At 39.6% G+C, this 12,959-nt stretch overlaps 1 protein-coding gene across 1 annotated transcript in view; it reads right to left on the reverse strand.

Annotated features, from left to right (window-relative positions):
* Window positions 1-582: 582 nt before the first annotated feature.
* The window catches only part of LOC110048101 (nuclear pore complex protein Nup107-like), a 41,231-nt gene continuing 28,854 nt past the window's right edge, over window positions 583-12,959 (reverse strand). The window contains exons 21-42 of the mRNA XM_020753916.2: window positions 11,479-11,538; window positions 10,862-10,939; window positions 10,426-10,493; window positions 10,267-10,315; window positions 10,106-10,175; window positions 9,898-9,968; window positions 9,774-9,818; window positions 9,645-9,689; window positions 9,095-9,191; window positions 8,904-8,957; window positions 7,950-8,002; window positions 4,745-4,801; window positions 4,107-4,209; window positions 3,747-3,835; window positions 3,128-3,199; window positions 2,877-2,930; window positions 2,707-2,781; window positions 2,529-2,573; window positions 2,378-2,446; window positions 1,818-1,934; window positions 1,585-1,635; window positions 583-995 (exon numbers count right to left, since the gene is read on the reverse strand). Coding sequence (XP_020609575.2) covers window positions 876-995; window positions 1,585-1,635; window positions 1,818-1,934; window positions 2,378-2,446; window positions 2,529-2,573; window positions 2,707-2,781; window positions 2,877-2,930; window positions 3,128-3,199; window positions 3,747-3,835; window positions 4,107-4,209; window positions 4,745-4,801; window positions 7,950-8,002; window positions 8,904-8,957; window positions 9,095-9,191; window positions 9,645-9,689; window positions 9,774-9,818; window positions 9,898-9,968; window positions 10,106-10,175; window positions 10,267-10,315; window positions 10,426-10,493; window positions 10,862-10,939; window positions 11,479-11,538 — 1,542 coding nt within the window. The 3' untranslated portion in view covers window positions 583-875. The remainder of the gene's footprint in view (window positions 996-1,584; window positions 1,636-1,817; window positions 1,935-2,377; window positions 2,447-2,528; window positions 2,574-2,706; window positions 2,782-2,876; window positions 2,931-3,127; window positions 3,200-3,746; window positions 3,836-4,106; window positions 4,210-4,744; window positions 4,802-7,949; window positions 8,003-8,903; window positions 8,958-9,094; window positions 9,192-9,644; window positions 9,690-9,773; window positions 9,819-9,897; window positions 9,969-10,105; window positions 10,176-10,266; window positions 10,316-10,425; window positions 10,494-10,861; window positions 10,940-11,478; window positions 11,539-12,959) is intronic.

Here is a 12,959-nt window from a genome sequence, read left to right on the forward strand (position 1 = left end):
ATGGAGGGCGCGAGGGCAACATAGAAATACGCCTACCCAAGCTGACGGGGAATGTTGGCTACGTTCCTGTTGCCTCAAACAGAGCTTGCCTGTTTACGAGTCATAAAAAAAAGATAACACCATCATTGCATGTTTTACATATTTGTCTCTTTGGACAATATGGGTCACGAAAGCAGAGAACTAGAAATTATCAGAAAGTCAATGAATTGGTGCAGCGCAATCAAAGACATATTAAGATTTGAAAATGATCAGCAAAAATAATATTTTGGTATCAAATAAGGTAAGGTACCCGTAAACAGGCTTCTTACTTTGGCCGCAAAGAGCGACAAAAAAAAACAAAAAAACTTCGGCATGCACGAGGAGCTAGCCGAGCGCGGACTGGGGAGAAGGTTCTCGAAGCGAGATCTTTCTCCCCAGACCGCACTCAGGTCGTTAGCCTCGCCGAATGTTTCTTCAGTGCTCCGACACGGGGCCTGTATATCGGTCTGATTCACGAAGAAAAATAACACTATTGAAATGGTAAGCTATGCACCTTATGCTAAAAACCACAAGGAACAGTCACATCATGCAAGGCAAACACCATTGATTTTAGCGTCTTCAAATTTGAAATTTGAGAGAAAATAGAGAACTTCACTAAATTAAGTGGAATAAGTTTCTTTAAATCAGATCGTCCATCTTAGTCACATATGACAACGTTAAGAGGAACGTTCAGAACAAAAGTAATTCCTCAACATTTTTTTGTACAAAATAAGTACGAGTCGACATACCCAGGAAATCTGTAACCACTACAGCTTCATAGTGCATTGTCACTCTCTACTCGTCATCGAATGTTTACTTTCTCAGTGTTCCTTTACAATACACGACAGTCTATTTGTTCACTTGTTACTTTGTGCCGGCATTTCATAGCCGAGAGGATCCAGATTATTTCCCAGCAATGCTAACGATGTTTCCCTGAATAGCGATAGCATCTTCTGTAGCTCGTCTTTCCTGAATACCTGGCAAAAAAATAAATGTATAATTGAGCCCAATAGCACATACATGGATGAAAAGGTTAAAGAGAGCATGAAGAGATACAGATCTTATACCTAACGTAATCCCTCTCAAGCTATATTAAGACATGGTACCCAGTTCATCCGCGGACACTGTTATCACCCACGTTGCGTGGATGTTTTCGCGGGGGATGAAAATGCGTGTAAAGCCAATCGAACTGTCCACATGAGAAAACTTTGGGTCATACGAATGGTTATTTCTGGACCCTGCTGGGATTTCCGAACCCTGGAGTGACTAAAAATAGCTTGAGAGGGATTACCTTGAGAATAATGTCTATATATGGGTGATAAACCCACTTACCCAACATCACATAAGCTGTAAATAAAACTCAGACTGCATTTAAGATGTTACGTCATCATCCTCACTGATACTATTTTTCGGAGTAATGACCGACTGAGCCCGCGATCTTATTAACATTATAACGCGAGGAGACAGCTTTGGTATGTTCGTAAATACTCGCACAATTTTCTGACAGGTCAACAACCAGAAACCATTCTGGAGTTTTTATGAGGGTCACAGGAGGGATGATCTTACCTCATAAAGCTGGTATTGTTCTGAGGTAATAACATCAGCGAGTTGCAAACACTGCAACAGAAATCACAGTCAAAAGTTATCTCAAAAACCCTCACACAACTCAGAGTACTGGACTGTAAAAAACACTAATCTCCTTTATCGGAGCTAACCGTCCTTTTCAGCTTGCAGCTCAAGTATCTCTAAGAAAAAATAAACCAAGAGCGAGTATTTAACACGCAGGATTTGTCGCTAACCTGTTTGTACTGTCGTGTTGAGTGAAGCACGTTATGAAGCAGGTAACAGACGAGTGGAATGCAAAGCTGTCTTAGCAACTCTAGTTGATGAGTGCGGTTTGAATCTTCCTCGTCGTCCTAAAACCAAACAAAATAGGCACCTTTAGTTCAGAACGATTTTTGAATTTCAAACCAGTGAAGTTTCCAGAACCCTCGCTCTTCATGTTGGTTTTAGGTAGAGAGGGTAGCTCATGGCATGAGATGGGTATGTGACGTGATAATGTAGAGCCTTCAAAGTAGAATTGAAAAGTCGTACTCGTACACAAGTCTGATCTCCACTAATGCTAATTCTTTCAATCATTAGGTCGACATCAGATCATTAGTTCTCTTAAAAATGAAAGGAGAATTGCCTTGTTCGTCATTGCAATCAACCCGGGATTAACATATAAACCGAGACAGTTTATCTCAGTATACCCAAAATACTACGAAAGTTCAGATTTGGTGAAAATCAGAAATGAAAAAAATTAAGCAAGCGTTATCAGTCAAACCCCATAGTGCGAACATAAACAGCATACTCTTACCGCTCTGTGATCTACCATCCAGCCTCCATCAGGGAATAGAAGAACGTTGTAAATTTTTTCCACTGTGGCCTAAACAGCAAATAAAATACGTTACATATTTCAAAATGAGTAAATCGACAAACAATATAAACATCATGTCCAACTCTTTTACCTTGGTATGAATGTCAAGTGAGTTCTTCCATCTTCCAAATTCCACCTGCAGTATGCAATGATCAGTCAAAAAATCAACCAGTCAGTTACATTTGTACGGCAAGCACAGTGATCAGTAATCCCACCCTTCAAAAACGCCACCAACATCTGGACGCATTGTATTAAAGGGTGAACGTTACCTCGTACTGTTTAAGCTGCTGCTCGTATGCCACCTTCTCCGTGAAATTAGCGTGACCTTCGTGGCGTGGCTTTGGCTACGACAGAAAAGAATAAGAATAGTAGTAGCCCTGTCTAAAGGCTGCAGGAACAAATGCACCAGCAGACATCAAAAGTAACAGGTTTGACTTACTGGGACGCTGTGATGAAAATGCTGAAACCAATCATTAAATGCATCCAGTGCCTCCTGCATAATAAATTGGTAACGAAAACAGTAAATAAAACCATCATCGATAACAATTATCTGTTACGACTAGCACATAATGAGTAACACATTGGAACCAGAAAACCCAATCTGATCCTTTAAACCGATCAATGTAATACACTTACCAAAAGCATGAAAATCTATTGGTAAGATTACAGAGGATGGCAGAATTGACTTACCAAGTAAGCTTTGATGCACAGATATTCACGTATGGCATTGTCATCACCAGCAGGTAACGCGCTAGTTCCACCCTGTCAAATGTTCACAAACAACAAACCTAAGAAACACTAAGCTCACTGGGTCAGGAACGTTCCACCTTAAGCTTGCGTTTTCCAATGGCTGCAAGCCAGCAACTTTGTAGAGAGGTCTGGGGAGATACACATCTGATTATCTATAACATACGCGCTGAGTAGAAATCAGGTACATTTTTCAAACATGATACGGAGGTATTGTGGTGAGATTGTTTCAATGGTTGACCTGGATGATATATTTTTAAATGTTAACTGTAATCTCAACTTTCATTTGTAAATGTAGGGGTGAAGGGAAGGGGGGGGGGGGGGGGGGAAAGAGGGCAACCCTCTACGTCTCAGTCCCTAAGGTGGAGCCAGTCTCTCAGGTGGAACCCTGCACCCTGTTAAACGAGAATTAGAACAATTTTTCACTTAATGAAAATCAAGACAAAATTGTGCGTGTGATTGACAGACCTAATTCCCTACTGAGAAGAAACCACTGGATGAGCTAATTAAAAAATTAACGATAACGATCCCAAAGTAAAAGCAGAGAAAGCAGAGTACTGACCCTAACTTGCCACTCTTTATGAATCACGTGAATGGAGTCAGCTGGAACCCTCTGAAAAACTTCACGTGCTGCGGCGTGCTTTCTCGTGGCTATTCAAATAAATGAATAGCACGAACATCAATAGACAATTCAAAGATTAAAGATTTCACCAAAGATACCACAACCTTGTCAATTTAGCTTAACTAAACCTTGATTAAAAGGATCTTCGAGATAGAAAACTATCTCTCAGGGTAATAATACGAAGTCACAAATGCAGGGCAAATTCACTCTCAGTGATCGAAGCCAATGTTAATAAAGTTCTTCCAACTTGTGCAATGTACAATAAGTTATGTATGGTGACGTCAGAGGGTTTCAACTCACCAATAAAGCAGCGCATGATGGCGTTACTTTGTTTCAAAGCTTCACTTCGCTGGGATGGATCAAACACCAGCCATTCAATGGCTTCTATCTTTTTGCGGTCCTCCTACAGAAGAAAAAGTGTCGTACATGTGGGACAGGTTCCCTTTCGTACTGTTAAAACCTTACAAGTCAGCTTGTCATCTCATCCACTATGATGCTAAGCAATAGCCGCGAACTAAGTCATTCCTTTTGACCTCTGGAGAGAGGAAACTCTCTCGATTAGTAAAAACAATCAATGGCCGCGGGGTATAAAAACTACATCATATGAATTCGCGGCAATACACGGACCGTAAAATAAAAGATAAAACTAACATCTACGTCAGCACTAAAATGTAAACTTATGTTCACTTGTGAGTAAACTTGTGAGTTTGTTTGACTACACAGAGTAGGCATGTACAGCTACAGAAAATGGCCACACTTTGCGACAGATGGCCAGTTCCATATCCTCTGGGACTGCTCGAGAAAAAGCTGTCCAGATCCCAATACTATGACTTCAGCCATTTGTTTAACCAGCACAATGTCGAAAATATCCTGTCCAGAAGACACGACAATATTTGAAACAACACACTAAAGAATCAAAGACATCTGCACTGACTCACATTTGAAGTAGCAGCCTCCAGAGCAGGTGATGTGTCTCTGTCTACCTTAAAATCATCCTAAAGTGAATGACAAAACAAATGCTCTAGCAAATGGAATTGCAATTTACAATGCTCACATCTGCAAAGATTTGTACATTTGTGCGAAACAGTTCGACAAATATCTGAAGTGTGGAATAGCGCACAGACCTAAAACTTGGAAAAAATTTCTTCTTTATTTATCTTCTATGGGATCACTTCATCCACCTAATGATTTTGATTTGTTTTTATTTCGTGACAGTGAAAACGACCTACTGACTTTCAACACCAGTTTTACAAAAATCAAGAGTTCGGAAATCGAGCATTCAATTGAGTTCCATTAACCAATTTTTTCTGTGCGAGTTCGATATCGTTGGATAGCCGAACTTTATCGAACTCAATCCACGGACTGGGTTCGATTAGTTCGTTTGAAATTCAGTTTAATTGGGTTCGATTGACTATGTCGGGATCATTGCGGGGTTTTTTTTAGGGGGGGGGGACGAGGAAAGGCATCTTTCTGGGCGAGTGTAAATATCACGGGGCGTGTGCATTTTGAGTCACTCTCTCGAATGGCGAGTGTTGTTAGAATTTAGTTTCAACACAGTAATAACAAGAATTTTCGTATTTCATTATAAATACAGTAGAACCTCGGTAACTCGAACTCTGAAGAGAAACGAAAAACAGATCGAGTTAGCGGGGCTTCGAGTTATCGGGGTCGATGGTACATCCAACTTGCCATGTTGATAATTGATAGTCTGCTGATTTTTCAGCACTTCAGTATACAGTGACAGCTAAAGGCACCGCATCCAGTAAGATCGGGAAATGACTGTCAAATATGTGAACGGTCGGTTGCGCTAATTAAAATGAAATTGTTGTGGTGTTAGTTTTGAGTGTTTTTACCGATTACATGAACCAGAATTCGAGTTATCGGGGTAAATTTTTATCAAGGGTAACGAAACTTAGTTCGAGTAAGCGGGGAATTCGAGTTATCCGAGTTCGAGTTACCGGGGTTCTACTGTAATTCATCAGTTCTCAGTGGCAATTAAATAAGTATATAATTAAATTTATTTTTCACAATTTTTGTCAGGTTTTGGTGTTTGAGAACACGGTGGTTTCTGTGAAATGATGGTCTAAACCTCAAATCATTCACTAGCAAAATTGCCGTACCCAAATTCGCTATTAGCCAATCAGAAGCTGTGTCTACTGTCCTGATATCTTGCGATATCAAGCGATTAGTCACTTTATTAAATCCATTTTGAAATCACTGGTTATCCTTGCAATCTGATTGGCTCTCAGTGGTGCGATTTATTCACGAATCGCATTATTTTTTGCTCTAAATCGCAACTTTTTCTCAGCCAATGAGAATGGGACAGTAAAACAAAACAACCAATCAGATTTCAAGATTGGTTTAAAGTAATCAATAAAATTTCAGGAAAATGAAAGGCAAAAAGCCATTGTGTGGAGAATTTTGCAACTAGTATTGCCAGAACTTTGTTGTTATTGTAGTTTTTTTCCAAAAAAAATTGACGAATTTAATTAATTACAGTTTCTGAATGACGATTATGAGCTCCCTCAGGCTGAAGACCTACTTTAATGGAAACTTCCAACTTTCAGTGTCCATTTTGACGAATATTTTGGCGATTTCTCTTGAACATCTGCTCAAGATCCGTATGATACCGAGTCCAGTAAAATATAAACAAACGAAAACCACACAACGCCAAATTGAGAGCCATCTCAAGAAGGTAGATGTTTCCAGGTTTCCGGTAGTTTAAACGAAGCAACAAAAGAGCTCAACTCTGTCGCTGTGAATAAACATAGTCAAAATACGCCACACTGCACAAAATAGTGAATGAACAAACGTCTTAGGAAGCCCGTGCCAGTCCCGCCATCTTGGAAATATCTTAAAACAAATGGCGCCGCAAGAACTTGACAAGGTCCTGAGTACTGAGTCCTACGCCGAGGTCACAAAAAGAAACGGAGATGATAACGAGCTCGACTCCCTTAAAATCATGCCATTGAACGGTATTTAAAAGGAAAAAAAAACGCACTATCCACTGGGCATCGTACACTCGAGGGAGTTTCACAACTCAAAAGAAATCGATCGCAGAATTACACAGGATATGCACCTTCAAATTCCTTCTCCAAAGACAATGAAAAGTCTCAGCCTCAACCACAGAAGAAAGGAAGGCCTTCCATAATTGATTCAGGCGACGAGAATTGAACTTTTATACCTGAAGTAGACTATTTTCGTTCTGACTTCAGAACTGCTTGTTTCTTTGTCATGCTCGAATGAGTTTTCGTCACATGACATCGTTTTGCATACTAAATGAGACGTAAAGGCGTTTCCGGTTCCGCTTTTTTTAACAAACCGGCTACTGGAACAATACACTAAAAATCTAAAAAAAAAATTGTGCGATTTCAAAATGGATCTAATAAAGTGGCAATTGAACTTCGGGTCGTGCAATTTTGGTCTGAAATCATACTTGTGATTTCAAATCGAACTCGCGCTGCGCGCTCGTTCGATTTTGAAATCACGCGTATGATTTCAGACCAAATTGCACTCCACTCGGTTGAATTACCATTATGAACTGATATGACTACGATATCATGACCACTGGGCCGAATTTGGAGGCGATACTTATCGTACCCTTTCTAGTATGCTTCGGCGGCATTTCGTTTGGTCTCGCCAAAATACGAACCTTGGCTCGACCAAACTCGCCTGATATGCCGCCGAAGCGTACAAAAAAGGTACAATTAGGTATAAATAGAGTCCGGCAAACTAATAAATATATGATCAACACTTGATGTGCAGTGTCTGTACTATGTAAGGCTGGTGCCATATTCCATATGATTCCTTATGGTTGCGATCATTTGGAAACAACTCTTCAGCGATCGTTATTATCCTGTGGAAACCATCCTCCGTGGATTGTAGCAGTGGTTGCAATGAAAAAAAAAAAATGCCAGAATGCAGTACGTCGTTGTTTGATCCAGATCACCTCGGGCATTTTTTTTTTTATTCCGTATTGATCGTGGCGATCATATGGAAATTAAACTGGTAGTCGCTCAATTTTTTTTCGCAGCGATTACATAAAAGCGACAAATTTAGAGATGTCTCTCTATACTCTCTCCTCTACAGGTAATAAAGTAGATTCCTGACTGAACCTGACGTAAATGATCTGACATTTTTTACCTTTCCTCTGATACTCTCCACGACTGTCTTGGTTATCAATGGAACATCAAGACCTGTACAAAAACAGCAACAACCACTTATATAGTCATCATATTATGCATTCAATCTATCCTCGGTTAGTTATTGATGTACTACAGAACTCTCTTGGCTAATAGTTACTACCAATTAATGGCTAATATGTAAAAGAAAGAAAAAGGATGACAAAACAAGCCATAAGGATGGTCCTTAGAAAGGTTAGAGCCCCATACAGGAAACACCTCCTGTACTAAATATGACATCTATTGAGTACATACATCACGAAAGTCACAATGTCCTTAGAAAATCTCCATATTAAAAAGGAAACTATTAAATATATAAAAACATGTATACGTCATCTAAGTCACAAGTTCTTTAGAAAATCTCTACATTTGAAATAACTTTATTTCAATTTAGTCGTTCTAGTTGAGTCTTCTTTAAGGAGTGGTCATCATTACATATAAAATTTTAACGGCCAGTCTCGGCCGAGTAGAAATTCATATACGGAGCTTTGCGTAAGATTGAAACATAAAAAAAGCATCTGTTTTCAAGCGAAGGTATATTTATGTTTCTTGACGCGTAAAGAAACCAAACGACTGATCCGTACTTCAGCTTTGACTTAACCAGAGCGCAATAAATGTCTTCAAAAAAGAGAAAAAACTCAAGCCATTTTTTGGCGGAAAAAACACGTTGATAATTTGCTGTAACCAATTCAAACGACAAGCGCCTTAAATAATTTGTACCTACAGCACGGTTACCCAGTAACTCTTGACAGTGGCATCGAAGAGAAAGGCTTTCGCTATAAATTTTTAATACTATGAACACATACAGTCATACAGTCATGTTCATACATCAAGAAGAACATATTCAACCTTCGCTGTTCCTGGTGAAACATAGATCCAACAATGAAAACATACATAGTAAGGTTAATACACATACCAGCGCTGCTCGCTAACTCCAGACATTTCTGCCTCTGTTTCATGTCAACTATATCTAAAAGACAATATTTTAATACGTTTGGTTCGTCGAGTCGTGTGCTCGTATGATGATTAGAAAAATATAATTCAATATTCAAGGTAACGTTTTTTTTTTTAAAAAAAATCAGTTTTCAAAAACCAAACAACAATTACCTTCCAAAAAATATGCATAGGTTTCTGTTTGGATTTCTGGAGGAAGAGTAGCGGTGTACGTCGCCACAAGGTCAGTTTGTTTCTCGTCAATCAAAGCCTAAAAGACAACATTAACAAACTTTCACTGAACGACGCAAGCTCTGGTGGACAGTATGCTGTGATTTTGTACAGAAACATTTTCCTTGCATTGTTTTGCAAAAGGATATAGGTATTATGCAAACACTTGTAAAGGTTTGGGAGAACCAGCAACAGTCGTTAGCGCAGCATTCATTCCAATCCTGCTTCTGTAAACTACGCAATAATCAAGGAAGCTCACAAGCCCTGTAAGCAAAAACAATGTACATTTACCAGGCTAAGAATGAACCTTTATCTTCGATAAATCGAAAGGACATGTATAAATTCATTTGGTTTGAAAAATGTACACTAAACTGCTAAGGGAAAACAACAATGGACTAGCTTATACATCAGGCTGGACGTAGAGTGGAGTAGGTTTTACGTGAAGGGTGAGCAAAATATCCAGTTAAGGACACCAAGTAGAAGAAGTACGTACCTGAACATAAGCTTTTAAGATGGAAACGCACTGCTCCAGATCAGTCTGTTGCAAAACAGCAAAATAAATGAAAAAAACACAAGCAACGTAACTACTGATGAAACACAGTTATTACGTGAAAACACCTACCTCTGATTCAATTCCAGCTGATCTCAGAAACAAAACTAGATGAGCCTAAAATAGAACAAAGAATAAAAAACTTTAGCTCGGTGTATGCAGTGTAAAAGTTTGATCAACTAATTAATCAACTTACCATGAAACGTAATATCTGAGTACGTGGTTTATCTTCCTTTTCCAGCCAGCTGTACATATTTTCTATCAAACCTGAATCATACAAAACAAAAAGCATATCATGTGACCATTACGTGCAAAAGACAAACACTCCACTACAGTAGCACGTAGACGATAATGTGGTGAAACATTACCCTACAAGGAGTTACAAGTTATAAAAGCGTACTCACCATTTGTATCGTTAAGTATGATATGCTCCTGCATGACATGATGGAATTCCTTTGCTTGATGTCTGATGGACTAATGAAAACAGGCGCAACGAAAACCATCAAACATATCTTCACCAAGGTCTTATTGCACAAACAATTGTGAACAAATAAATCAGGCATACCTCTTTTGGACAAGCCTGAAGTTCTTCGAATATTTTCTCTGGATTCAACCTAATTTATTGACACAAGAAATACGATGTAAACAAAGTTGCAATGTTAGTATTGTAACCAGCAGTGGAGAGTGATGAACTCATACAAACACACAAGACTATTATACTTACGTCTGATCCCAGAAAAGAGACGGTAAATTCTCCATTTCTCTGTCAGGCCTAGGATGGAGGCGTATTTCCTACAATAAACACAAACACATTTGACTTTGGTTCCTTCGCAACTGACACAGTGCAGAGCATAAGGGTAAGTTGGTAAATACACATTCGTTTTTAGCACAGTACAGAGTATTCCGTGTGGTTCATACAATTGTTAGACTTCACGTTCCACATGAACTGATCAGGTACAGCGTGAAGTGTGGTAACATTGTTATTACAGGTGACAATGGCAACTGGATTAAAACATCCATTTAATCCATGTGACAGACCCCTTATACGGCTCAGTGATGACCAAGAGTTTTGTTCTTTTCCAATATATCTGAAAAGCCTTTACTTCCAAAACAGAGAACATTTACGAAGCAAAAAATTCTACGAAAAAGTCGAAATTTACCTGCTCCACCCTGACGTCAACCATAACTCTATAAAATGCCCACAAGTGATCTTCCCATGATGTACACACTTGAAGAATCTGGAAATAAAATAGAACGTGAATCCCTCAATTTGTCACCAAGTGTCTTACATAACATGCAACCAAACCCACTGAATGTCATCACAGAGTTTTCAGACATGTAGTATCTGGCCTGGTTCACAACCTCGATGCTATGATAATCTTGTTAACATGTTTTTGATTCAGCAATGAAAAAGTTAATCATACGAGAGACACAAACTGGCTGAAATAAAACAGACGGACTGATTGTAGTACTATCTAACGCATGCTGTGATCAGTTTAAATTATTTATTCAGTTGAAATTTAGACTACGAGTAGTCCCTCTTTCGCTTAGTCCGTCGTGCGTGATGCAAAAGAAAACCGCGAGACAAAAATGGCCGCGCGAAATCCTGGAGGCGAGGAGCGCACTCCTCGCCCCCAGGATTTCGCGCGGTCATTTTTTCTCGCGGTTTTCTTTCGCGTTACGCACGACGGACTAAGCGAAAGAGGGACTACTCGTAGTCTAGTTGAAACTGGAATACACAGGGTTAATAAATAACTCATGTCAAACTACTGGTTACCTGGCTCAGGTTGCCACTGAGTGCAGCATAAATAGCTCTTTCATACACACTAAATTTGCTCTGATGAATAAACCAAAACCATATCATTACAAAATTGTATGACTTTTTTTTAACAAAGATGGTACTGTGTCAAGAGGTTGTGTCAACAAACTGGAGTATGGAGCAACTGACCACAAACAAGGAAGAAGTGTGGCCGAGTGGTTAGGGCGCCAGACTTGAAATCCGGAGCTCACGGGTTCAAGTTCCGCTCTGACCACTGAGCTGGAATTGTTTCTCGGTAGACCCTAGTTCAACTCCTTGGTCTGCCTCCCGCTAGTTGAGATATTTAAGCCTATTATGTTTAGTTGATAAATTTGTTTATTATATAGCTAGCTCCGCGAGCGGGCGAGATGAATCAAATCCTGCGCTGTGATTGGCTACCCGAGCGGGCAAGATGGAGCTATCTTGCCCGCTCAGGACTACCCGCCGTGTCCCGCGAGAAAAATTTCCCCGAAAGCAATATAATAAATCCTTTATTGACCAAGCTTGTTCGGCCAAGATGGCTGGATATTGGCCTCGTTCTGTTTTTGCGAGTTTATCGACCTCGACTCCGTCTCGGTCCATGACCTCGCAAAAAAAGAACTTGGCCAATATCCAGCCATCTTGACCTCACACTTGGTCAATAACCCATATTTATTTTTTTTCTCAAGCATCTGAGCGGGCCGGATTCTTAAATCCTCGAATTTGACTGGCTAATCATACGCACGTGACCGGTCCAGCTCTTTACGATACGGCCCACAGGCCGGATTTTTTCTTCGCAGCCTAAATCTCACTCCTAAAAGTCGGTGGTCATCGTCAATCTTTTGCCTTTTTTACACGTCCATCGACGATTAGTCAACGCAAGTTTATCTCTGTTCACTTTAAAATGGCAAGGAAAGTCACTGTAAGTAAATTCAATTGAGTGTTTTGAAGTTTGTGAGAGTTTGCTTGGTTGTTTGCAGCTTGGCGCTGTAATGGCGCGTAATCCTGTGTTTCACTCGCCATAAAATTTGAGTCAATTTCAATCGAGTTTACCTCTCTGATCGTTGCTGTATTTAGGAGAATTTCTGTGGAATACACTTAACGAATTTCCTCGCTTTCTGCTATACAATTTACGGTACAAAAGTCTGATTTCAAGTGATTTTAAAAGCAACGACTGACAGAAATTGTTTTTGTAGTAAAACTTCAAACTTCGCACGAAATTTCACTCCGCAAAAACAATTTTGGAGAACTTAACTGGTGAAATAAATGCAACTAACACAAAGTAATTCGAAAAAAATCTGTTCTTTAATACATCTTTCTTTGTCTACTATCTGAGTTACTCGCTCGTTGCCGAGATTTTTTTACAAATCGTTAGTAGACGGCGCCGAAGCCAATTCAATGACAAGAGTTGCGTTAACAAACCCATTTGTAATCTGTAAAACCAATTCACTGCAGGAGAAAAAAAATAAACATGTTATTCG

The sequence above is a fragment of the Orbicella faveolata genome, unplaced genomic scaffold, assembly GCF_042242905.1.
Source record: "Orbicella faveolata isolate gen_17 unplaced genomic scaffold, um_ofav_v1 contig_1, whole genome shotgun sequence".
Taxonomy (NCBI): Eukaryota; Metazoa; Cnidaria; class Anthozoa; order Scleractinia; family Merulinidae; genus Orbicella; species Orbicella faveolata.